The following is a 25,822-nucleotide window of genomic DNA, read 5'->3' on the forward strand; positions in this document are numbered from 1 at the left end:
TTACAGTGATTTTCAGAATTTAAATCACGGAAAAATGAAAAAAAAATAGAATGGTTTTTTTTACATAGTTTCAAATTTAGAAAGTTTCAAATTTTAAATTTCAAAAATCAATTCCTTTTTCCCTTGTTTTTAAATTTAAACTCCAAATAATGAAATGAAAAGCAAGTTAAAAAATATTTTGGCAACAAAAAATACTGAAGAGACACGTGCATTGGGGAAAAAAAAGAAATGCAAAAAGAAGCAACCATATAAAAAAAGGCAAAGAAAAGGTTTTTCTCTATGCAAACCCAAACCCAAACCCAAAAGTAGGAGCCCAAAAGTACGGGCCAGGCTCATTGGACTGTTTCACAATGGAAACAGAGCGCAAATGCAAAGACGACACTAACAGTGTTGTCGTTTCGACCAAAAGAAATGAATGACAAATAGACGGCAAGTGCAAAGAGGCTTAAAATCTGGTCCTAATTATTTTAAAAGATTTAATTTGGTTTACAAATTTTTAAAATATTTAGTTTCATCCTTAAATTTTTAAAAATATATCAATTTAATCTTCCTGTGGAATTGAGTTTAATTTTGAGGATGAAATTGAATTAAAAAAAATAAATTAATGTATTTTTAAAACCTTAAAAACCAAATAATCTTTTGAAAATTTAGAGAATAAATTAAATTTTGAAAAATAATCTATACAACAAACGCAAAAACAAACAAAACGTAGCACTTGTTTGTGTTAGGTACTCTAAATCTTGAGTTGAGCCTGCGCAAAAACCCTAAACCCTGTGAATGAAGAAGACGAAGAAGAGTGGCGAAGAAAATGGGGGCAAGCTCAAGTTCAAGGGCGCGGAGAGGTCAGCTTACTTCGCACGCAGAGAGGCAGCGAAGGTTTTGAAAGTGATTCTCGAAGGAGACGCCAAACGCCGCGCTCTAGCCTCCATCAAATCCCTCATTTATCAACCTTCCGTTAGAAACAAGAAGGCCACATTCGCTCTCATTTGTCAAACCCTAAAACGTAACTAACTATAACTAACTACCTTCTCATCTCTCTAAAATACTATATCATTTCATTCACGTGTTTTGTTTGGTCCCCAGATCTTCCCATTATCAAGGATGTCTTGGAAGCTGCTTCTATTCTCAACACCAAGTGGAAGGTCTTAATTTATTTTAACTTGGCCACATTAAACTTTTATTATTCCTCAGTTGGAAGTTCATAACTCGTTTACTGTTGTTGATTTTGCAGAGGCAACGAGAATTGATTTATATCATTGTCTATGATATCCTTTTAGGCCAGGTGAGTTGGTGCTTTTTCTATTGTATTGCAAATTGATCTAGATACTGGACACTTCTGTTCTGAGGTTGTTGTGGACAATTATTCCTGTAGGCGGTTTCACTAGTTGGTGATGCTGAGAAGTACCTTATGCGCCACCAAGATGCCCTGCGTTCAACCCTCAAACAGCTTTTGTTACAGAGAAATGTCAAGACAGTTAAACAGTTGATTGCTCTGCATCAAGTTCCTGGTCAGTTTCATATGAAAGACGATATCTTCCCTTTTTTTATATATTTCATTAGATGTTATTGCTCTGTGGATTTTGCACTCTTTACGGTTGATACATAGGAATGTTCTGGTTTCCAAGCAGATTATTTACAAATCAAATTTGTTACATTTTCAATGGGTTCTCTTTTGGAAGCTCTCGGTTTTGTTCATGGGAGTTGTCACTTGCTGCTCTATTCAGTCTATTGTGATAATGCCTTGAAGTTGTTCAAACTTTTCTTATGCAGATATTTCTGTACCTCGATATGTTCGTGTGAATACACTTAAACTGGATGTTGATTCTGCCTTGCTTGAACTTCAGAAAAAATACTCGGTATTTTAGTCAAAATATTTGTGATCATCAAGATCCTATATTTTTTCCTTTGTTTTTTCTTGGAAATTATCTAAATGAATTTATTAAAAAGTTTAAAATGTGTACTTCCTTGATTCAAACTATCGCTATACATTTTGGTGGATAAGAATTATTTATTTGTTGTCAAATAGGTTCAAAAGGATAATTTACTGCCTGATTTGCTGATACTCCCACCAGGAACAGATTTACATGATCATCCTCTTGTCAAGAATGGCAGTATCTTTCTGCAAGTAGGAATTATCCCTCCTTTATATATTTTTTTCAGAGACATAAGGCTTGTTCGGATACAAGCCAAAAGTGCTTTTGAGAGCTTCTTTACTAGAAATTTAGAGTTTTTTCCAGTAGAGAAGCTCCTAAACTGATTGCTTGTTTTTCATTCTTGGTAATCTTTTTGCTAACACTGAGACAAACTTATGTTAAGGGTAAGGCAAGTTCCATGGCAGCACCAGCCCTTAGCCCTGAACCAGGCTGGGAGGTGAGTTATTGCTGCATTATTTTATAAAGAGGTTTCACTTAAGATATAAATTAGATTCAATAGTAGGTACTCAGTACTTGATTTCCTCGTTGCCCTTGTAAACATCATCTGTTACCATCTCATTTCTGAACCCTTGGCCCCCTTCTGGGTTCGGAGCTTTACTTTGTGTCTTGTTACTCCTTCATTTTTCCTTTTTAAAAAAATACTTATGGAAAGAAAAAGAAAGTTTCACCTTTTTCCTTCTGATATTTATATATGTAAATTAGAAGTAGCAAGACACAAAGTATTGACAGATTGTTATGTTAATTGATCCTATTGCATGAGGATTTATATATGTAAATTAGAAGAAAAAAATTGAAGCTAATATTAAGCACTAGAGAATTTTAAAAATAAAATATAACAACAAAGGCCAAAAATAATACTTTTTAGATGCCTTAGAATGGCTTAAAAGCAAAATACTACAATATAATGTCCTGAATTACCAATAGGATGATTAATTATTTGGAATAAAAAGGAATTGATCTGTATAAACATACCAATCTGTCAATAGTGAATAAAACATTTATTTCACCCTTGTTTCAGTCTAGAAGGGTACTTAGCCATCTAACAATCAAATAATATGGTCAGAACATGTAGGAAGCTCTATTGGATTGGCTTATGAGATATTGTAGTCCAAACTCCAAAACATCTCATGCAATGTAACTTAATAACATGATATTTAAGGCAGGAGCTAAGTACCCTTCTAGACTGAAACAAGGGTGAAATAAATATGTTTTATTCACTATTGACAGATTGTTATGTTTACACGGATCAATTCCTTTTTATTCCAAATAATTAATCATCCTATTGGTAATTCAGGACATTATATTGTAGTATATTGCTTTTAAGCCATTCTAAGGCATCTAAAAAGTATTATTTTTGGCCTCTGTAGTTTTATTTTATTTTTAAAATTCTCTAGTGCTTAATATTAGCTTCGATTTTTTTCTTCTAATTTACATATATAAATCCTCAGAAATGATTAACTTTGAAGGATTGCAAGAAATGGCTAAGCTTCCCAAGTGTAAATTAATTACTAGAAGATAAGCGAGCAACCACTCTATAGATATGAGGCTTATGCTTGCTGCCTGCTTTTTTTAGCTCTCATATTATGAATGTTCAATTCATAAATTAAACTATACAAATATCATAGTAGCATTAAAAAAATTAATGTTGGATCTATGTATTCTAGTGTTACTACTTGTTCCAATCCTTACTAGTTGCACTCTTCAAATATATTTCAAGGTTCTTGATGCATGTGCAGCACCAGGAAACAAAACTGTTCACCTTGCTGCCCTTATGAAGAGAAAGGGTAAGATTATTGCATGTGAGCTACAAAAAGAAAGGATTAAACGTTTGAAAGACACTATAAAGCTATCTGGTGCTTCTAGTATCCTTTTTATTATGTTTGTAGTATCAAGATGCTTACTGATAGCTTTTTCAATGTCACAATAATCAGTGACTTGGATTTTTTATTTAGCAACACTGTTAGTTGTCCAGATTCCTTTTAATGTCTCCACAGCTGAGGAGCATTAAATTCTGAGACTATTCTTTAGTAAATTTTCAGTTTGTGTTGCTAACTGTCAAACTTAACCCCAAGCTCAGACATACAAGTCCTCAATGATGATTTCTTGAACCTAAATCCCAAGGATCCTTCATACTCCAAGGTGAGGTATATTTCCTATCTCTAGTTTTATACTTTTATGTCTCATGGGGTTTATACTGGAGTGGCTAACAACAGTTTGACTGTTTGCTTTGGCCTGTAGGTATCAGACTTTACCATTTAATTGATACATCCACTGTTTTATCCAGACTTCTACAATTACTATTTCTGATCAATTTTCTTCCTCTGGTCACATTATCAATGTATTTTTGCATTATATGTTGGTTCTTTGTTGGCTGGGGGATTCTACCATTCTTTGTTGGTTCTTTGTATGATAAAGTGTGTACGCTGGTGCATGCTTTTGGGGGTTCTTGGTTTCTTTCAAAAAAATTGTACACTGGAGAGAGAGATTATTTGCCATTCATATTTTATCTCATATCTCGGAGGAGTTAACCCTTTTTACTGAACGGCTAATCCTCCTGTTGTAAGAACCCCAGCTGTATTTATTCTTTATAGTTCTGTGATAGCATTTTGGTGTTTTCATGAATCACGAAAGGAAGATACAAGTTATCTAATGGTTATTTGTTACTTTATCTTACATATTGCAGTTTTGCACTTTTACTTGATTCATCTGTCTGTTTGTGTGTCTAACTATCATTAGATCTATCATCATAGGTGAAAGCTATTCTTTTGGATCCTTCCTGCTCTGGTTCTGGGACTGCTGCTTCAAGACTAGATCATCTACTCCCATCTAAAGCAGCAGGTTACATTTAGTTCTACGTTGTAGATTGTATCTACCTAGATATCAAATAATGTGCATAGAAAATGCCCATAAATGTGTTTAAATTTACCAGTGGTATTGAAAAAAATGGTTAGCATATAATATTGTCTTAAAAATAAAAAATAAAACTTGGTCATTATGGTACACCATCAATTCATAAAATGTATCATGACTTAGTTTGTAGTATTAGATAACATTTTTAAATCTAATGCAGATTAAATATAATTGCAAACTTTTGATTCCATAGGTCAGGATGCTGATATGGAAAGATTGAACAAGCTTGCAACTTTCCAGAGAAAGGCTCTTCAGCATGCTTTACTTTGTAAGTTATTTTGTTTCTCCTCGTCAGTTCATTTGTATTTATTTTCCTGTTTCTAGATTGTTTAGAAACCTAATTAACAGTCCCCAAATTCTGTGGGGGCAGCTAAGAACTTTATGTTTCTTTTTCTAAATGGTTGCATTCCTTAATATACATTGTTTCTTTTTCTAAATGGTTGCATTCCTTAATATACATACGAAAAATATGAACATAGGTCTTGAACATTATTGGAATATGTGAAAATTAGAAGTGTTCCTTAAAGCACACGCCTAGCTTTGGGCACAGTAATTCAAGGAAAGAATTGTTTTATTTGGCAGTTCCAGCTGTTGAAAGAATTGTTTATAGTACATGTTCAATCAACCAAATTGAGAATGAAGATGTCATCAAATCTGTTCTGCCCATAGCCGAATCAAATGGATTTCAGTTGGCAAAGCCATTCCCTGGGTGGGAATGCCGTGGTCTTCCAGTGTTTGAAGGCTGTAAGTACTATTACGCATCCCCATTTCCTGGTCTATCTTAGTTTAACATTTTGGCAATTTAACGCTGTTTGTTTTCTTACCTTTCAGCTGAATGCTTGGTTCGGACAGATCCTGCTAAACATGGCGAGGGTTTCTTCATTGCTTTGTTTACTAGGAAAGATGCTAACTTTTCAGGGCGATCAAATAAAAATGAAACTAGAATTTCCGACAGCACTGCCGAAATTAAAAACGCGCGAAGAAAGAAGAAACGTGTACCGTTTGTTAGCACAAACCCATTCAAAACGTGGTTATATGATAGTAAAATTGTTAAGTCTTGGCGGTCGAATTGAAGGTATAAAAGAGGTGGCTAAAGACATAATATTGTACTTTACTCTATTGATGTCCGTGTAAAACCCATTTAGAAAATGGATTAACTTGATTTTTTGTTTACATTTTTAAATAATTTTCATTACATTCGTTCATTTTCTTAAATGCCTATTTATTGAAATTTGTATCAAAGTTCTGTCTAGCCTAGGCTAGAAAAGCAGCTTTCCATGCTATCCACCATAATATACCGAACATGGGAATGCACCATGATTGAAAAGAAAGCACCACCAAGCTACACCTCTATGTCGTGCGCGTTTTCATTCATTAAAATCGTAAGGAAAACGTTACCAGTACCCTAAAAGTAAGAATTGAAAGTGAGTAGTTTAAGCGTGTATTCTATTGGGAACAAATGTTTTTTTTTAGACCTCAATATCTTCTACGGAAGACATCTATGAGTCGAATAGGAATAAAATCATTATAAGTAACAAACTTACTCTCATAGCTTTCTCTCACACGCACTTAAAACCTAATACTTTTGATTAAATTGAAACAATTTTAGGTATGTTGATGCACACGCATTCGGTTATGAAAAAAATAATTTAAAAGTGAAAAGCTTTTTAATATTAAACAATATAAAATGTATTTTGCATTTTCATTCTGATTAGATTCCTAAACCGTTGTCTCAGTGTCGAATAGCGCTGTGATCGGTAGGTGACAAGCATATATATAAAAAAAATAGAAATCAGAGGAATTAGGAAATTAAAAATTCATAGAAAAGCATGCATTATATCATCCATGATCAAACTACAGTGTCATATCATGACCATAAGCAGAGACGGAAAGATAGAAAAGCATTGGCACACACAAAAGGAAAAGAGGAAATGATAGCAGGTCTCAGTGCAAACGAAGAAATTAATTCAGGCGATCTTAACCTCTATGGTCTTGGGCTTTTTGGGCTGAGGAGGAGGCAGCTTGTTGACAGTGACAGTGAGCACACCGTCTTGGCAGACGGCAGAGATAGCATCGGTGTTGGCATTCTCGGGAAGCGTGAACTTCCTCATGAACTTGCCAACCCTTCTCTCCATCCTCAAATACTTAGCCCCTTCTTTCTCTTTATCCTCCTCCCTCTTCCTCTCGCCGCTTATCAGAAGCACGTTATCATCCTCCACCTGCACCTTAATGTCCCCGGATTTCAGGCCTGGCATGTCGATCACGAACACGTAGTAGTTAGGGTACTCCTTCACGTCCGCAGGAGTCGCAGCCATTGCCTTCGCGTCGCGCACGTATGTCCGCGTCGGAGCGTTCAAGTTCTTCTCTGCGTCCTCTGTCAGATCCATGATTCGGTGCAGAGTGTTGAACAATGGAGAGTCCAAATCCATCAACCTGATATCCATTTTCTATTCTTCTCTTGCGTAGATAAAGATAACTGTCTCAAGTGAAATATGTTATCGATAGCAGCTTCGTTCTGTGCTGAGTAGCGGGGTGCATTTTCGGTATTTAAAAGGGTGATAGGAATAGAATGGAAGCTTCCAGAGAGAAACACGAAGAATGCCGAGGAAGTTCGAGGAGGTTCGCTTCTTAATTCCCATGCTTCTAGTAGGGTCCAGAACAGATCACTGTCGCTCATTTTTCCTATCTATTTGACCAATTCAAAAATAAGCTGGATCATGGAACAGGCCTTGACTTTGTTATGGCCCATTTTTTATTTCCGACAAATCCAATCCCATTCCCTTTACCCAATTACAGAATCACAACTCGCAAGCCTTCCTTTTTATGAGGAAAATAAAACTTGTTTGTTATAAAAAAGATCGAAAAGAATAATAAACTAACATAAAAATATATATTTAATATAAAATTCTATAATATATATATATATATATATATATAAATCATACAAAATTAAGAAAATGTTCAATGAATTTATAATTGTTTTGCCTCTAGCTATATAGAGAGAGGAAGGATGATAGAGCTATCAGAAGGTACGAGCTTGAAAATTAGATCCGACCCACCTACGATTCGGTCCATCTGAGCTGAATTCATCTGACCCACTTAAAAAAATTATTAACTTGTAATGATTAATTAGATTATTTTGTGATCATGAAATATTTTTGTCATAAAATTATAAAATTATTTGTTGTCTTGTTGGATTTGTAATTATTCTTTTTTGCTTTTAAAAAAATTGAATTCTTCAGAATTGAGATTGCCAAAATAATGAAAAATCACAAGCAAATACGGTCACAAATATATTTAATTTTATTGAAATTTATTTTTTATTAAAAGTGATTTTTTTTTAATTTGAGATAAATCAATTTGCTTAATCCTCAAATCCGTGATAGAATAATTTGGATGTATTTTTAAGACTCACCGGTAGGTGAGTAAGGTTAGATTAATTCACCAAAAAGACAAATTGAAGTGAATGGAACCCAACGGGTCGGGGGATCTTTGAAGGAGGTACATATGTGGCGTAATGGCATTGTTTGGAATGCAGAGTTGAATGCCTGATACGTGGTTGTCCCACAAGGATGCCTCCGTTCCACGCGTCTCACTCTTTCACTCCACACCGAGACAGACATGCCAACAGCTGGCCTTTTTTTTTTTCCCTCCAAAATGGGGGAAATAGGGTAAAAAATACTGAGCTTTGCAATAATATTGTTTCATTCATATAAATTAAAATCAATTTAATATAAATCTTTCAAAATATATTAAAATACAAATCATTGGATTATTTTGTTGTCGTTAAATTTCAATAAAATTTAATACAGACAATAAACTAACTTTTCTTATGTATTCACATGTTTGATTTGTTGTTGTCGTTTTGGTTCAGTAAATGAACGGGCCAAAGCCCCGAACCAAATAAAGAGACTATTCCGGCGGAATTATATAAATTAAATCCAACCCAATATATCCCAGCAACAACAATTGGAAAGGGTGTGCTAATGCTAAACTGGTGAATAATCATAATCATACACGTAGATGACCCCTCAAGTATAAGGTGATAAAATTGATTCAAGACAGCACTAGTGCGATTCAAACTCTCTTATCGTATATATGTTTAATTAATTATCTCACACTTGACTAAATTGCAAACCCGGTCCATCTTCACTTAGCTAAGAAACAAGGAATTCAGAGTTGAACTCAAGTTATTTGAGTCATTCTCCAATCAAACTCATACATAAATTCCATGGACGGGATACAAACCCCATCCTGAGAAATAACCGATATCTTCTTATCCATGTTAGCATTATCACGGAGCGTGAACTTCCTCATGAATTTGCCAACCCTTCTCACCATTCTCAAGTACTTCACCCCACCGTCCTTATTATCTTTGTCGCGCTTCCTCACACCACTCACCACTCACCACCAAAACGTTGTTGTCGTTCTCCACCTGCACCTTTATCTCTGCGGCATGTCCACCACGAACACGTAGCAGTTCGGATACTCCGCCACGTCAGCGGGCGTCGCCGCCGCCATGGCTTTCGCGTCTCGTACGTAAGCCCTCGACGGGTTGCTCTTTCCCTTCTCCTTTTCCGGTTCCTCTGCCAAATCCAGCATGTCTTCAAGGATGGACAACACTGTCGAATCCAAACCCACGTTCCTTATGTCCATTCTTAATGTCTCCGAAGCGGTGTTTGAGGGAATATAGAGAGAGAACTATTATATTGATCTCAGAACGAGTTCAGATGGATGAAATGCAGCAATTGGGGTGGTGTGAATTTATAGGCTGTTAAAGAAAAACAACCTCATAGTTCTAGTGAGTCCTGGGATATATATGTAGAATGGTCTGTGAAAATCACAGTTAAAGCTAGCTTCTAGGCAATCCCATGATTTTCTTTCCCCCAACACTTTTTAATCTGAAAAAGTGATTTTTATAATACATTTAATCGAACGTGAACTTAAATAAATAATTAATAAATGTCTATTTTATTATAATTTTTTTATGACTAAAAGTCTCTTTTTTACTTCCGTCAAATTTTATAATGAAAAACAACCATCGTATACTTGGGATAGGATACTAAATATATTAAATAGAAAGAAAATCATATTAGAAAGAAAAATAGACAGAAAGATTTTTGTTTTTTTACATAGGTAAGAACAAACTCTGCAATAAAATAAATAGTGATAAAGGAAGAACAAACTCTGCAACATGGTTATAAGTTAGTGATGTGATGGCGGCAAAAACAAAATTTTCCCGGGGCTTACTACTGTTCACGTTTGAGAATATTGAAGAGTTTAAAACCAGAGGCTCAAGAAACCTTAGTCAGCCTTATCATGTAGTATGACCTATAACGTGATAAAAGGAAATGTCTATCTATTGGCTAAAATTCCCTCTATTTTTACTATTGCATCCTTGTATTTTAATTGAACTTTCTGGAATGTAATAAAACACATCAAATAATAATAATGAATAATGAAAGTGCGGAAACGACATCCCTATTAAGTTTTATGAAGTTCAAAGATCATACTCTAACGTCTTACCCATCTTGAAGAGTCCACTACCCAATTTGTTATCACTTTTATATATTGTTTAAACACAAAATAATGTTTTTTTTTACTGATCGAACACAGAATAATATTATATCCTATAAATTCTCTACGATTTTTTAATACTTAATAACAAATATTAAATGAAAAAGTAAGTACGTTTCATATTCTGAGAACTTAAAAAATTAATGTTATATTTCCTTACAAATTTTATTAATGTCTTTTATAAAAAAATTATATGTTTAATCTTTTGAAAACATAAAGAAATCAACACTTTACTGTACAAAGCAAGTAATTAAATAAAAAAATTATAAGATTTAAAATTATTTAATTAAGAAATATTTAATAATTTATTTATCTAATAAATAAGAAAATTGGTGAAAGATTTAAAATCATTCAAAAAAATATTTATATGCAAAATTATTACTAGCATTGTTATAGTATGATGCAGGAAAAATGAAAATACCAAATGCACAAGCACCAAATGAGATAGTTAAAACTGAGTAACCAATCACGGAATCACCTGTCATTCATGAAAAGAAGTATCGTAATTCTTAGCCACGTATTCTGGAGTTAGTTCTGGAATAGAAGTTCTGTCTTGTAACATTTCGTATTTTCCCGTTTTTATTATTGTTCTTGTATTTTTCGTGTTTGTACCATGTTTTCCATTTTCCATGCAGAAGAATAGTGTGAGTTTTTAGTTGTCATGAAAACGCTGCATTTGACCAACGTTATCGTTTTCGTGAACAATATTATTATTATTATTATTATTATTATTATTATTTAGTTGTGTATCGTTTTATTAACAAATTAAGTCTAATCATTATTAAATGAACCTTTGTTAATAGCATTATTATTTTCTCTGTCCCTAATTATAATGCTTTTTTTAAAAAATCTATTTGACTTTTTTACAATAATTTTTTTAATTTCTAAATGTTTTAATTATTTTTTTTATATATTCTAATTTAATTATTTTCTCTCCAAATATTAATAAGAAACAATTAAGTGAATAAAGATATAAGAAAAATAATAATTTTAAAATAATGATATTATTAATTACATTAATTATTTTTTTAATAAACATAAATTAGTTAAAAAATTCTTATAATTAAAAACGGAAGTATTACATAATTAATACTACTAATGTAATGAACAAATCACTTTTTTAGATTAGTAGGAGTATAAGTTGTTCATTAAAATTCCTTACAAATGTGTTTAAATTAAAAAAAAAAAAAAAACAAAACAAAAGCACCGATTTGTAAAACCGTAGCAATGATGATGCCGCTTCGCCATGGTCCCCTATTGTAATGCGATTAGTCCATTCACATCTCACCCAGGGATGGCTAATGGCGGAATAAGACTGTCACTTGTTGTGCCCTATGCTATACAACAAATCAAATCACCTGTCTAACATGTTTCATTCAGGTTTATTCCAGAATAAAAAAAAACAACTTAATTCTTTTAATTTTTCAGACAGATAAATTCTATTAATACACAAACTTTAATTTCTCTTTTAATTTTTTAAAAATATTACATCATATTCTCCCCTATAAGAAAAGATCCTGTTAATATTATAAAAATAGAAGAAAAAAAATATGTAGTTTCCCTAAATAGTACTATAATTTGTCCAATGCTATTTTAATTAAGCTGTTACTAGTATTTTTTTGTATGGAAAAGAGAGAAGAAAAAACCGATAAACATTACTAAATGAAGCGATTTGATATGAACAGGAAAATACAAAAAAACCGAAAAGTGACCGAGACATGAACGGACACGTGCCCATTTCCTTGATCCGCCAAACCCTCACTATAACCCTGTCCCATTCTCCTCTCTCACAGAAAACAAAGAGTGAGCACTACCACCACCACGCCCTCTGCATAAATTCTCTTTATTCCTTCGTTGCTGCCGCCGCCGCCACTAGCTAGGTTTCCCCTCTCACCTTTCTCAGCTTCTCCTCACCACCCCAACATAGTTTCTTATTTTTAAGTGAAAAAAACCATCATCACGTCACCCTTGGTAAGACCTATATATCCTTCACTATTCTTCCGACAAATGTTTCAGTGATTCACACTAATCCACCCCTGCAACTAAACAAAAAACATCCTAAATATCTGTCTTATTGTTCTTTATATTTTTAGTAAAGAAAAAAAAAGAAGAGAAAACCCTATTCACTCTGAAAGTGGCGAAGATGAGTTTGGGAACCGCGGAGGAGGAATCGGGTTCCGAAATCCACATCCCGGCGGAAATCGACTGGCACATGCTGGACAAGTCAAAATTCTTCTTCCTGGGTGCGGCCTTATTCTCCGGCGTCTCATGCGCACTCTATCCCATGGTGGTGTTGAAGACGCGGCAACAAGTTTCCTCCTCACGTTTCTCCTGCCTCAACATCTCCTGCGCCATTCTCCGCCACGAGGGATTCCGCGGCTTCTACAAGGGCTTCCCCACCTCCCTCATGGGCACCATCCCCGCGCGTGCCCTCTACATGGCCTCCCTCGAGTTCACCAAGACCAACGTTGGCACCGCTTTCGTCCAATTCGGCTTCTCCGAAACCTCCGCCGTTGCGGCTGCCAACGCCGCCGCGGGCGTCACCTCCGCCATGGCGGCGCAGCTCGTGTGGACCCCCATCGACGTCGTGAGTCAGCGGCTCATGGTTCAGGGGAGTGGTGGGAGCAAAACCGTGCTCGCCAATCTCAATTCTGAAAATTACAGAAACGGGTTTGATGCTTTTAGGAAAATTCTGTGTGCCGATGGAGCGAGAGGGTTTTATAGAGGGTTTGGGATTTCTATATTGACTTATGCGCCTTCAAATGCTGTTTGGTGGACTTCTTATTCTATGGTTCATAGACTCATTTGGGGTGCTTTTGGTTCTTACTTGGGGAATAATAATTTGGGGGGAGGGTTTAGGCCTGATTCGAAGGCAATGGTGGCGGTTCAAGGGTTGAGTGCGGTTATGGCAAGTGGGGTATCTGCAATTGTGACAATGCCGCTTGATACCATTAAAACGAGGTTGCAGGTGTTGGATCTTGAAGAGAATGGGAGAAGAAGGCCTTTGACTTTTGTTCAGACGGTGAGGAATTTGGTGAAGGAAGGTGGTTTGGTTGCTTGTTACAGAGGATTGGGTCCCAGATGGGCTTCCATGTCCATGTCTGCCACAACTATGATTACTACATATGAATTTTTGAAACGAATGTCTACCAAGAGTCAAGAGGATTTCACTTCATCATAGGCCAGGCAGTGAAACATTGTTAGGAATTAGGAGCAACAATCAACTTGTTTCTTTGCTTGGATTTTTCTCTGTCAGTTGTACTAGTCTAGTCTACCTCATCGGACACTAAATACAATATGATGATGAGAGATTGTATATACAACTCTTGTTTGTTTGTTTTTTCTATATTTGTCTAGATCTTTTACCAAATACAATACCCATGATTTTTACTTATTTTTTAGGATTTGGATTTTAGAAGTATTGCTATGCTCCTTATTAGTTTACTTGAACCTACCTTGGGTTGGGATGAATGGGGATCTGGCCTTTGCGACTTGCAAAGGACGTAGTAGAGACATGAATCGCAGGGTCGTGTTTTAAAGTCATTCCCAAAATTGAATTTGTCCTTCAAGTTATGTATCTACTTTTATTTTATTGATTGCTATGCTTTATATTTACATTACCCAAAACCCCCTTTATTCGAATGTAAGATCATGTTGGGAGTTATAATTAAAATTTTGCATCACGTGAAATAGATTTAAAAAAAAAGTAAAGTAGGAGGATCATTGTCAATGCGATTTGAGAGGCTGAGAATTTTGTTGATTGGGCAACTTTTGGGTGATGTGATAGTTTATTTTAGAATTTTCTACAAGAGTAAAAATGTTAATCATGCCCGGCCTCCAAAAAGAAAAATGTTGGTTACTACACTAACTGGAGCTATTTTGCTTTGGATTTTGCAAGTGAGATCAGTATTGTTCCTCCTATTGTTATATGATAGCACTATATGTATGTCAAGAGTTTAAATCCCAATAAGATTTTGATAATGGTCATTAGTCAAAGAGGCTTATATGAAAGGACGGTAGCAAAATATGGAACAGAGGCAGCAACAAACATGGGTGTACCGACCAGTGAAGTGCGCCTCCTGAATCTCGTCCTTTCCCGAAACTAGGGGCTGATGAGGAAACCATTTTTCGATCTATTTTACTACCCAAAAAAAAAATTAAAAGAAAAATGTTATATTTCTGTGGATTGGCATGTGTCAACCCTGAAGTTCACAATGAATTAGCATTAGCATTTCTATGGACCATTGAGCAACGAAATCCGTGGGCCAATCCCTTAACCTGATCCGCCAGATCTCTTGCATTTTCAAAGGTAGTACACATTTTTGGAGGCTGAAATTTTACAACTTTGGAAACGGACAGAGAAACACATGAAATTTAACTGCACAGATTGTGACAAATACAATGGATATATGATAACCTTTTTGGGGGGTTACAAGGATAAGAGCAAGCTGTTAATCGCGCGTCCAGACAAACATGGCTAAATCTTCCAACAGCAATGGGGGTTACATTTTGCAATTTGCATACCATCACAATCTTCAGAAATTTTTCAGTTTTTCTCCTTTTTGGCAATGATTTTTGCAAATAAAATTCCTGGCTGCCTTGTCACCGCTGCTTTTCACCGAGAATCTTTTAAACAGTTTTTTAGATCCTCGTGGAATCATATGTAAAATTATAGTTATTTTTGGTAATAATTGTTAGAATGATTTTATTTTAAGATAATGATTATATTGTTATGTTTAAATTATTTAAGAATTAATATGTTAAATATTTTTTTATAACATATATTTAAAATTTAAACAATAGAGTTGGAGTTAAATTTAAAATTTTAGTTTTTTTTCCCATTCTTCGCATACCCAAATATAAATTTTATAATTCAGAACTTATTTCTAATTCTTTTAAAATTAAAATTCTAAAGTATATTTTCTATCTCGTTGCCCAAACACATCATAAGATGATATTGGTCATACAACATGGACACGAATCCAATCTGGTATCTATCCATAAAAAAATGCATTATTTTATGATAGATATAAACAATTATAAAAAATAAATCAAAAGCATGAAACCTAGTACTTCTAGATGCTAGAACTGCAGCTTATGCTATTATATTTAAAATATAAGCGATATGTTTCTTTGAAGAAAATATATCTCTTTAAGGGAACTATAAAGTAAGATTTTTAAACTGTAATTTTTTAAAAAAATAATATTTTGTATAAAATGTAGTCTTATTTAATTATCTAATCCACGAGAAAAAATGGCAGTCCCAGCCACCTTAAGTTATTCTGCGAGCTGCTCAATCCAGGAAAAATAATTCAATGGAGCTGAACAAGTGAAACCAACGGCACATCATGAGTAAAAAGCCGAAGTTGGAGTTGAATTTTGCCCATGCTAATTTCCAGTCTCCAGTTACATAATTCACCTCACTCATCCGGTTCAATGGATTTGGTCTTATTATGTAGACATATTCGTGAATGAGAATGAATCCCCACACATTGTATAAAATAAAAATCCTCATAGGAGGTAATTGATTTCTACTTGAGTTTTTCACATGGAACATATATAATAGACAGAACTTCTGACAGATTACAAATTTTAATGAAGTCCTTCGTATTTAACATTCTCTTTTCCAATCTTTTCTTTTTCACTACCTTAATTTATTATGTGACAATCTTCTCAGTAGCGTGAGAGATTTTTAAATTAATGACTGATTGTATCCTATTATGAAAATTCTGCTTTTTCATAAAAGGATGTGCTTATTAATCAGAACATATTGTGTTTGGTAAGATATTTTAATTAGTTTTTAACTTTTTTATTAATTGAAAAATTTACTTAGTTGTTTAATAAATAATTTTTTTTAATAGTTTTTAACTTTTTTTTAAATATTACTTGAAGTAATGTTTTTTAAAATGTTAGTTTTTGTCTTTTTATATTTTTTTCTATTTTTATTCTTAATACATTTATTTAATTTTTTTATTACCTTTTTAAAATAAATTATGATTTTATTATTTTTATGTTATTTTTTTTTAACTATTTCAACCACTAATTTTACCAAACATTTATAATTTAATAAAGTAACTTTTCAACTTTTAATTACCAACTAATTTTATTACTTTCAACTAGTTTTGTCTAACATATCCTATCATATTTTATTTTCTTTCATCAAAATTTGTCTTTTCATAAAAGATGTATGTATGAAAGATTATCAACTTTTATAAAAATAAATGTGTCAATTCATGAAAAGATGTGAATATGAAAGATTAAGGATGTTGATAAAAGGATGTATCTATTTGAAGGATTGTATCTCCTTACCAAAAAGTATATATAAGATGGTATATATTCACAAATGATTATGACTTCCTATGAATGGTTATTTATCTTTATCAAAAGGCATAAGAAGATTTATATATAAAACTAATTTACATGCAGAAAAATAATGAAGTTAACCAAGTTTTTGCATTTAAATCACTTTTTTAAAAAACTTTAATGCACAGTGAAAATTAAGGAAATTATTATTGTTTAAGAAAAACTATTGCTCATAAAACTATTATTAATGATAAGTTTGATAGTGGACATGCAAACTAAATCAAGGAACACCTAAATTGCATCCAATGCAGAGAAAGGTTGGGGGTGAATCAAAAGCTTAATATTTCGAACACACATCGGGACTTAATTTTTTCTTTTCTACTTCTTTGTTGCGAAACTATAATCACCATTTTTTTTAACAATCTTTCGGTTCGATTACGTTCTAACAACAAAAATAAATTAATCATAACTAATTTGATCACTGTTATTAAGGGTAATTTGTATATTAATTAATTCAAATTTAATAATAAAAATGTGTATCATAACTAATTTGATTACAATTAAAAAAGTATCTTATATTGTAACTAAAGCAAATTCTCTAAATATTATAATTTATATCATAATTAATTCAATTACAAAGGATAATTAACTTGTATCATAATTACATGAGTCTGAGAGATTTAAATGTGAATTGGATCCATGGTCGGCCCAGTCAAACATGAGACAAGTATATAAAATCCAAAATAAACTGATGATCTAGCTTCTCAACGATGAAAACAATTCTATTTGGCTATCATAAAAAAACCTTGGACGTCAATTAATGACTCCATTAATTTTTCAGCAGTCCAATTTTAAAATATTAATTAATTTGTATCACAAAAAAAGAAATAGTTGGAAGTAAAAATCGTACCCAAGTCATCTTTCATAGGTACAACTTCCACTTTGCACTGGTAATTTTACACGATGCAATTTTCTTTTGGTGTACAAACACCATGCAAATTAATCTCACAAGTTATACCAGTAGTAAAATGCTCTTTTTAATGCAAACTCACGTTCAGATAATAAACCCACCAATGAATATGCAAATCTAAAATGCTCGTGGAGGATTAACCGGTTTCATTTGTAATTTTAAGAGCATCTTCAATAATAAAAGATCTAATTTTGAGATCTTATTTTTTTTATCCGTTTAATTTTAACTTTAAGATCTTAAATCATTTTTTTAAGATTTTACAAGAATTAAATATAAATTAATTTTCTAAAGAGAAAATAAAAAATCAATTAAAAAAATACAGATCTTAACGGTTTTTCTTAAATGATAAATCTTAACAAGATCATATCTTAAAATTAAGATTTTCTGAACTTCATGTTAACATTTTCTTCCAATATGTCTTATTGAAGATACTTTAATAAACTCAAGCAGGGAATCCCGTTCCCTTCTATTTTTCATTTTCTTTTGTGTACTATGCGTGTGCAAGAACTTAAATTAGAAAAGAATAACAATGCAAGAGAAAATATAAAATTAAATTAACTGAAGACAATATAGTTACATACACCACTAAGTTTAAGGAAACACGCGACAATATTAAAATTTGCTTATAATATAACATACAAATTTTGGACAGAATAAACAGTACCTCATATACGTAATATAAATCTAAAACAAATTACCTAGAAGCTAGAATAGACGAAGGCTAATAACCTGAACTCGTAAACAAAATAGCAGTCACATAATACCCCGGAATACACAATCGTCACCATCATGGCCATTGTCAAGGTCGAGCTCTCTTGCTGCTCCAAGATGGACATTTGTACCGCTTGATACCCTCAACCCTAGCAGGAGTAATCTTCACACATTTTCCATGAAACCACTTGTCACAATTGTCACAGCAAATCGAGAACTCAGAAGCTTCACCTGCATAGTTCAATCCACATGTCCCACAAAGTGTTTCTCCATGCTCCTCTTCATCGTCCACTTCTAAATCATCTTCATCTTCATCCTTTGATTGCATCGCTTTCGAATACTTCCCTTGAGGTTTAGAACCCCTCTGAGATTGCCAATCCAAAAGAGATTACCAAAAGAAAAAAATATCAAATTGGGTACCTGGATCTCATTCAAGACTGTAGAAGACCTTTTAGGTTTAAAAAGACGGATTACACTATGCACCTCGAATGCATTACTGTTTGATATGAACAAAACAAATAAACATTGCTTATTTTGTTTAGATTTTTAACGACCAACGATAATGCATTCAAGGTGCTTAGATGCATCCCAACTTAAAAGGGCGGCGCACTTTAGAATCAGTTCCAAAATATTCATTTACTTTCAGTTCAAATGTTGGACAATACTTTCATACCCCTTTACCCTGAAACAAGAAACCCTCTTACAGCTGGAGCATCTAAAGTTCAAAGACTAACTAACCACCCAATCTTGTATTAATTCAATTTAAAAAAAAAAGGAGAAAAAAGTAATTAGGTTCGTTGTAAAAAGCGATGTCATCGGCAAACAATCTCTACTAATGGTTAGTTTGTTTTTATATACCTTAGAGTTTGATTTAGGTTTGCTATGATTAGGAACTGATGACTTTTCCTTTCCTTGCTTCTTGGTCATCCCTGTAACAACCTCATTTATTGTTGGAAGATCATTTATCACATCAAACAGTTGCTTCCTGCATATTAAGAATGAGAAATGGATATTAAAGAAAGATTACAATTGAGAACATATATCACATTAAATACCAAAATAAGAGGGTAAACCATCTATAGTCAAACCTCAAACCATCTATGATAAACTTTTAGACAATAATATGAAAAATTGTGTGTTGGCATCCTAACAGTTGACCCTAAAGGTGTGCTACTTCAGATCAAACATATCCCCCCATTTAAAGGGGAAAAAAAACTAGTTTGTAGTGTAACGTGTCTATCAAGGCAAAAAGGAAATCAGTTAACTATTAGCCTTATCAAACCCAAATCTAGCACCAAAAAACGAAGCCACAGAAAGTAACCATGCATCACTGTGCATAGCAACCAAGGATAGCCAGTCCTTATTTTGCTTCCCGTCTCTGTCAAAGTTAATACCCAATGTTGGCACTAGAAGGTCTGGAGGCACATTGACTTCCCACAGTTCCCTAGGAAATCCATAAAGGAAAAGATTTTCCATCTTTGTATCACAAAGCTTGATATAAACAAAAAGTATAGTATAATATGGAATTTGGATAATGGCACAGTAACAGCAGGAACTACAACTTATACCCTATATTTAAAAGGCAGAAATGCTATAAAATAATAATAACAAGAACTAGGTAGAAAATGTCTGAAGTTTGTTTTCCGACACCGTAGGTAATGTCAAAGACAAATACCTGGATCACACTGGTGATAACAGAGCAGGGATTGTAGTCGTAGTTGTAGTTGTAGCGTTGAGATTGAGCTCCTCCTGCCTCCATCTCCATGTTTGTGTTTGTCTTGTTGGAATGGAGGGAAACTAACTATTTATTTGCACCCCTTATAGTTCTCTCTCTCCCTCTGTATAGGGTGGGAAATCCCCTCATATCTCCCACCCTGGGGAAGGGATTCTTGCACCCTTAGATCTCTTTCATTTTAAATCTATGGCTGACATTTATTTTCCTTTTTTGCCCCCACTTTCCCAAATTCTCCCTCCACCCCTCAAAGAACCCCGTGGTCGACTGAAAGTGAAAGTTGTTGGTGGCTTGGTGCTTATTCTTTCTTCTTCTCGTACAATAATTATGGCAAGATAACAAAATAAATTGAGATTGGGTTTTGAGTAGTTAGTGCTTCCAGTTTAGGGAGTTCATGATTTCAATTATTTTTAGACAAGGGCTTCTTGGGTGGGGAGCGGTGGCTACCATCGCAATGTCTTCGGTGGAGGAAGAAGGAGATGGAAAGACGGAGGAAAAAGAAGGATATTTTGCGAAAGTGAGTTAAAAAAAAGGGAGAAAAAGTAAAATAAATGTCAGTCATATATTTAAATGCAAATGCTAAGGAGTGTGAAGAAGAAGATATTAGAAATATATTTATTAAGAGATCAAAAAATTATATTGTTTATTTTTTTTTTATGATTTATATAATAAATATATATTTTTAATTATTTAATCAATATTCTAAAATACTGATTTAATTAACAAAGACACATATTTAAAAGAAAAATAAATGTGAAAATGATATATAATTATAAAAGAACTTATTATTAAAGTAACTTGATTTTTTCTCCAAAAGAATTACTCTTAGATTATTAGATAAACAATGATTTGTGGGCACTTAGAGATGACCCAAGAAGAAATCATTATTTAGTATGTGATTTTTATTATTATTAGGGATATATTATTAAAAAAATTTAAATTAGAAAAATAATTTAATGTTATATGTTGAGATTAATCGGGAGCATAGGTGGAGAGCATGTAATAACTTTTTGAAGAAAAAAGATAATGATTAATAAGATTAATGATCAAATGTGATAAAAAGAAAATTAAAAAAGATAAAGATAATTGGAGGTTGTCAAGTGAATTACTTAGGGTGTTAATGAATTGAACTTATTATGTTTGATTCATTTTGGAGTGCTCGGCATGGATTTGTTTTAGTTTTTTTTAAGAGAGTTCTTATATTTTAACACCTCTAAATATTAAATAATGTTAATTTTTTTCTAAAATCTTTTTCTTCCTATCAAATCTCATCCTCTCTTATATCAATATTTTTCTCTCTATCTATCTCAAGATGTCAATTAATTTTAGGTATTTCAAGATTTTTTTTTCTTCCTAGGAATTCTAGGTTTAGATCGAATGTTAAATTACTATGTTTAGTAAGGAAAACTTAAAAATTATTCTAAAATATTTAAGATTCTTGAAAATATTTTTTAGTTAAGTTTTTAACTATAACTTTCCTTTTAGGAGGGAGCGAGAATCTCAAAGATTTAAACGAAGAGAATTTTTTATATATATAACTATATGTCTCTTGAGAATATTTTAGACACACCAAACATAATTTATGACATTAATTTCCATAAAATATTATTATAAGGAAATATAATTTTTGGGAAACTTGATCTCATTTATCAAAAAAGATTTCCTATACTAAATGCCCCGTTAAAGAAAAGAAATCTATTTAACCTAATTCTATCATATTTTATTATTTATTATGTAAATTATTCAAATCTTCGCAATGAATTCAATTATAGTAGCTTAAATTCAATCTAATCTAATCAAGTTTAAAGTATTTTTATTTTTATTTTTTTGTGAATAAAGTAGTTTGAATTGAATTATTATTTTTTATTTTAAAAAGCAATAAATGAATTTAAATAAATAACTACAAAACTAATTTATTGTGAGTATCTTATTTAATATTTTATCCATTTGATAGTTATTTATTACAGTTATTAATTTAAGATGCAAAATTATATAACAAAAGATGAGAAAAAAGAGTAATTTTAACCCACACACATAATTTTAAGAAGTAATATCTTAAAATTTCCCTTATTTTCTTTTCATTCTAACAAGCAAAGAATATATATATATATATATATATATATATATATATATATATATACACACACACGATAATGATAGTTAATGATAAAAACAATTGGATTTTTTAACTAACCCAACTTTATACGTTAACTTTAAATATTCTCTAATACTTCCCTTCAAGTTGAGAGATGTTATTTAGAACTTCCAACTTACTTAGCAAGGCACACAATTAGGTTTTATGCAGAGCGGGCTTCGATAAGAGGATCAGAAAAGAAACATGCTTTTGAGTTTCTACATGAATGAGATTAAGAAATTCAGATTGGACATGCTCTCATATGATGTGGCAATCAATGTTGACATGTTTCGAGCATTCATGTGAACTGGATCAATGGTAAAAGTTGCTATACATATTATAGTGTGATTGGCCAAAAGCTGCTTTCTTTTGTTTTTGACTGACTTAGTTGTTATTTATTTTGTATACTTATTTTTAGGTTATTTAATGATTTTGAAAGAAAAAAAATTACATATACATAATAATTGTAGAATTGTTTTTCCAGAAAAATGAGAAAGAGAAACGAGCAACATATGAATAGAAAATAAAAAAAATATAAGAAATCATTTATGATAATATACGAAATTTTAAGAATTTAATGATTACCATTTACCTAGAGTACCGATGAGATGTGTTCATACTTACCGAAAGTATTCTTGTTATTAATTAAAAAAAAAAAACCAACTTTTATTTCAACTCAGGACAACTTGATTTGGTATACATAAGGAAATTTCAATATCCCACAAAAACACTCACACTCACAGTCACTCACCACTGGGAATATCCAACGAACGTAAACAACAAAGTCTTCAAATAACCCGCCAAAGCAACAACTCTCATCATATATTATTACAAAATAAAGAACAAGTCTCCTCCTCTCAAAGCAATTAAACACACACTTTACTTTAGGTCCACTATTCTTCAACTTCAGGAATTTCTATACCCGTTGGGGTAACTCCACCACACAACTGAGTCATGTGTTGTTTAATTCTTCGAACTTCCATGCTAGTTGTTTGTATTACCACTGGATCTTGTGAAGATTCCAATGCTCTTTTCAGCACTTTCAACCTCCTCGCTAGGGGTTGCAACTGAACACACATAAATGTCATGTCAAGACACATGATGTCAAAACAAAGGATATATATAGCAATTCACAGCAAATCAAATAGCAAAACGAATTTAAGAAGATTAATGCAGCAGCACTGAACCTGTCTGTGGGGCCATTTATATAAACGACACTTGCGGCAAATTGACTTAATTGCAGTAACAGACATGTCTAATACATTCTTTGCAGCCTTCATAGTTATGTGGAACACGCCACTCAAATCATCCAATGTCATACTATTTATCCTATCTGACTGAACACAAATGCACCCCAAACACAACTACTACTAGTCAGTTAAAACTTTAAAGAAATTAAAAAGAATAGATTAAAACAAAAGTACACGCGATTCAACTTCTTAAGAAATAAGAAAACAAAAAGTATAACCTGGTCTTTGCGACTACGTTTACGCCTTCTTTCCTTAGGCGGCTCAGGCTCAGGCTCAGGTTCTTCCTCCACATTTTCTACACATACAAGCACAACCATTCAAAACTCAGCATATATACATTATATATATAACGATTGAAGAATGAAATTGTCATTGAAGAGAAAAGGTGATATGATATGACAATATCAAAGAGATGGAGACCGACGTGGAGTCAAATCATCGTCTTCGTTATTAGTGCGTTTTCCAACCCAATCAAGTTTTGTGCAGACGGCTTCATAAAACTCAGAAAAAGATTCTTCCGCAATAATGTACCCTAATTTATCCTTCCGTGCAATGTAATCTTCAAGGAAACCCTTAACTTCTGCAGGGCTTCCGTTGGTGAAACTGATAATAATCCCCCACACGCAAAACCAAATGAAGGTAATTAGCAATTGCAGACAGAAAGTAAAAGATTGAGAAGTAAACACTAAAACATAAATATAAAAATAACAATGAAACTTTGTTTTAGATAACACTCAAGAGTGACACTGACATATGCATGCATGCATGCAATTAGTAGTTGTACCAAGACTTAATTATAAAGTAACACATACAATATTTTAAACATCTCACTCGCATTTCTCATTTTTTTGGATCTCTTTCTTTTTACTACATCATATGTCCTATCATATTCATAATTTTTTTCTCTTTTTCAACTCTCTCTCTCTCTCTCTCTCTCTCTCCAGATATAGGATAGAATCATGGGTGTTGATCAAATATTTTTCTTAATTGAAATATATACTGGTTAGAACTTACTCAATCATTTGATAATTGTCACATGATCTACCACCCGGTGTAATACTCTGATTCTGAATTATTATGTGGCTGATCAATCCGATCCTTCCATGTATTTCTAGTCTCTCAAAATCAGTACCTGCGATATATATATTTTAAATTTAAAGAAAATAAAAACCGAAATTATCAATATGTGACGACATGATTCAAATTAAAACATAATTACGTACCATTGGTGTGAATTGTCTGTCTTAGAACTTGGCAGCAAGTGCAAAAGAATGGCCTTGGCATAGGAGGCCAATTACGAGGACCCATATTCCCACTTGCTGGCTGATTCAGATTGGATGGACCCGCTTCAAAGTCATGCATGAAGGATTGATCTTCAATATCCGTATCCGTGAAGGGATATTTACGCTTGTTCTTGGAAGACCCCTCTACGAATTCATAGTTAGGAAATACTCCTCCTCCGATGGTAAAATTGTCATTGCAATAATGGTGGGATTGATCATGGATCGTTGAATCCGTGGAGGAAACATGACCCTGCAGGGGCTGCTGTTCATCATTTCGTAGGTTCGGTTCGGGTAATAAATAGACAAGTGCAGGATCCGGTTCGTTAAAGTTATCGAGAAGTGGACTGACAAATGGATCTCGACATGCGTATGAAACAAACACGGAGGAGTTGATGTTGTTGTTGTTATTATTATCCATGGATATATGCGTTAACGTTTAATCACAATAAAAAAAACTTGTTGCTTTGGCGGGGAAAATGGAAAATGTGTGTGCGATGGTAGTAGCGGCGCTGTCGCCGCTACGGTGAATATTATTTCAGACACGATTCCTTGGTAATTGAAAACAACGTACGACAAAAAAAACTCTAAAAAAACATCCGAATGTGTGGGAATTATATATAGGGGACTAAGAGGCGCGAGTGCCAGTTATAACGGTTCGAAATTGAATACTTTTCAAAACCTAGTAGGAGAGACACTTCAAAATGAATACGACTCTAGTCAAGTGACAGAAAAGGAAAACATTTTATTTTATTTTACTTTTTTTAAATCCTCCTTAAAAAATTTAATTCTTTTCTCAAAAATGACATTATATTGTTTTCATGAGAACGTTTATAATCCTATTCAAATTTTCCTTAATAATAAGGAAAATAATGACTAGATTTCCAAATTCTAGTTGAAATCTACTTTTTTTGTTTGAATAGAAAAACAGGCACTTAAAGATATATATAAAATAGAAAGAAATGTAAATATGACAAATAGAGAAATAATATATTCTTATAAATTTCATTCAAATTTTCTT

At 32.9% G+C, this 25,822-nt stretch overlaps 5 protein-coding genes and 1 pseudogene across 5 annotated transcripts; 2 read left to right on the plus strand and 4 right to left on the minus strand.

The window, feature by feature from the left end:
- Window positions 1-684: 684 nt before the first annotated feature.
- LOC100775620 (25S rRNA (cytosine-C(5))-methyltransferase NSUN5) lies at window positions 685-6,049 on the plus strand. Its single transcript, XM_003522228.5, has 13 exons — window positions 685-1,003; window positions 1,084-1,142; window positions 1,232-1,282; window positions 1,373-1,508; window positions 1,771-1,856; window positions 2,027-2,125; window positions 2,317-2,370; window positions 3,652-3,796; window positions 4,012-4,073; window positions 4,685-4,772; window positions 5,038-5,112; window positions 5,427-5,588; window positions 5,676-6,049. The coding sequence occupies exons 1-13, from the start codon at window positions 778-780 to the stop codon at window positions 5,915-5,917; spliced, it is 1,485 nt and encodes a 494-aa protein (XP_003522276.1). The 5' UTR covers window positions 685-777; the 3' UTR covers window positions 5,918-6,049.
- A 596-nt stretch (window positions 6,050-6,645) lies between these two features.
- LOC111605749 (Hsp20/alpha crystallin family protein) lies at window positions 6,646-7,444 on the minus strand. Its single transcript, NM_001359073.1, has one exon. The coding sequence runs from the start codon at window positions 7,286-7,288 to the stop codon at window positions 6,812-6,814; it is 477 nt and encodes a 158-aa protein (NP_001346002.1). The 5' UTR covers window positions 7,289-7,444; the 3' UTR covers window positions 6,646-6,811.
- Window positions 7,445-8,813: 1,369 nt separating this feature from the next.
- On the minus strand, window positions 8,814-9,709 carry LOC100800984 (17.6 kDa class II heat shock protein-like; annotated as a pseudogene).
- A 2,397-nt stretch (window positions 9,710-12,106) lies between these two features.
- LOC100784202 (solute carrier family 25 member 44) lies at window positions 12,107-13,815 on the plus strand. Its single transcript, XM_041014820.1, has 2 exons — window positions 12,107-12,393; window positions 12,526-13,815. Exon 2 carries the CDS (start codon window positions 12,565-12,567, stop codon window positions 13,600-13,602), a length of 1,038 nt encoding a protein of 345 aa, XP_040870754.1. The 5' UTR covers window positions 12,107-12,393; window positions 12,526-12,564; the 3' UTR covers window positions 13,603-13,815.
- A 4,427-nt stretch (window positions 13,816-18,242) lies between these two features.
- LOC100801524 (PHD finger protein ALFIN-LIKE 4) lies at window positions 18,243-20,170 on the minus strand. The gene is made up of 5 exons (XM_003523601.4): window positions 20,081-20,170; window positions 19,673-19,896; window positions 19,264-19,393; window positions 19,079-19,087; window positions 18,243-18,769 (listed from the first exon to the last, which is right to left on the minus strand). The coding sequence occupies exons 1-5, from the start codon at window positions 20,168-20,170 to the stop codon at window positions 18,494-18,496; spliced, it is 729 nt and encodes a 242-aa protein (XP_003523649.1). The 3' UTR covers window positions 18,243-18,493.
- A 2,994-nt stretch (window positions 20,171-23,164) lies between these two features.
- On the minus strand, window positions 23,165-25,222 carry LOC102665948 (uncharacterized). Its single transcript, XM_014775040.2, has 6 exons — window positions 24,745-25,222; window positions 24,536-24,653; window positions 23,946-24,124; window positions 23,740-23,816; window positions 23,459-23,608; window positions 23,165-23,338 (listed from the first exon to the last, which is right to left on the minus strand). The coding sequence occupies exons 1-6, from the start codon at window positions 25,220-25,222 to the stop codon at window positions 23,165-23,167; spliced, it is 1,176 nt and encodes a 391-aa protein (XP_014630526.2).
- Between the last annotated feature and the right edge of the window lie 600 nt (window positions 25,223-25,822).

Source organism: Glycine max, chromosome 4, assembly GCF_000004515.6.
Source record: "Glycine max cultivar Williams 82 chromosome 4, Glycine_max_v4.0, whole genome shotgun sequence".
Taxonomy (NCBI): Eukaryota; Viridiplantae; Streptophyta; class Magnoliopsida; order Fabales; family Fabaceae; genus Glycine; species Glycine max.

What these genes read in the sequence shown, in the direction of transcription:
- LOC111605749 (NM_001359073.1), bottom strand. Translation starts at nt 7,288, where the DNA reads ATGGATATCAGGTTGATGGATTTGGACTCTCCATTGTTCAACACTCTG.
- LOC102665948 (XM_014775040.2), bottom strand. Translation starts at nt 25,222, where the DNA reads ATGGATAATAATAACAACAACAACATCAACTCCTCCGTGTTTGTTTCA. An exon ending in AGACGATGATTTGACTCCAC is followed by an intron (nt 23,817 to 23,945) that starts GTCGGTCTCCAT and finishes TTGTATGTGTAG; the next exon opens with AAAATGTGGAGGAAGAACCT. An exon ending in AACGTAGTCGCAAAGACCAG is followed by an intron (nt 23,609 to 23,739) that starts GTTATACTTTTT and finishes ATTTGTGTTCAG; the next exon opens with TCAGATAGGATAAATAGTAT.
- LOC100775620 (XM_003522228.5), top strand. Translation starts at nt 778, where the DNA reads ATGAAGAAGACGAAGAAGAGTGGCGAAGAAAATGGGGGCAAGCTCAAG. An exon ending in TGCTCTGCATCAAGTTCCTG is followed by an intron (nt 1,509 to 1,770) that starts GTCAGTTTCATA and finishes TTTCTTATGCAG; the next exon opens with ATATTTCTGTACCTCGATAT. An exon ending in GCCCTGAACCAGGCTGGGAG is followed by an intron (nt 2,371 to 3,651) that starts GTGAGTTATTGC and finishes ATATATTTCAAG; the next exon opens with GTTCTTGATGCATGTGCAGC.
- LOC100784202 (XM_041014820.1), top strand. Translation starts at nt 12,565, where the DNA reads ATGAGTTTGGGAACCGCGGAGGAGGAATCGGGTTCCGAAATCCACATC.
- LOC100801524 (XM_003523601.4), bottom strand. Translation starts at nt 20,170, where the DNA reads ATGGAGATGGAGGCAGGAGGAGCTCAATCTCAACGCTACAACTACAAC. An exon ending in TTATCACCAGTGTGATCCAG is followed by an intron (nt 19,897 to 20,080) that starts GTATTTGTCTTT and finishes GTTTATATCAAG; the next exon opens with CTTTGTGATACAAAGATGGA. An exon ending in TTTGGGTTTGATAAGGCTAA is followed by an intron (nt 19,394 to 19,672) that starts TAGTTAACTGAT and finishes ATTCTTAATATG; the next exon opens with CAGGAAGCAACTGTTTGATG.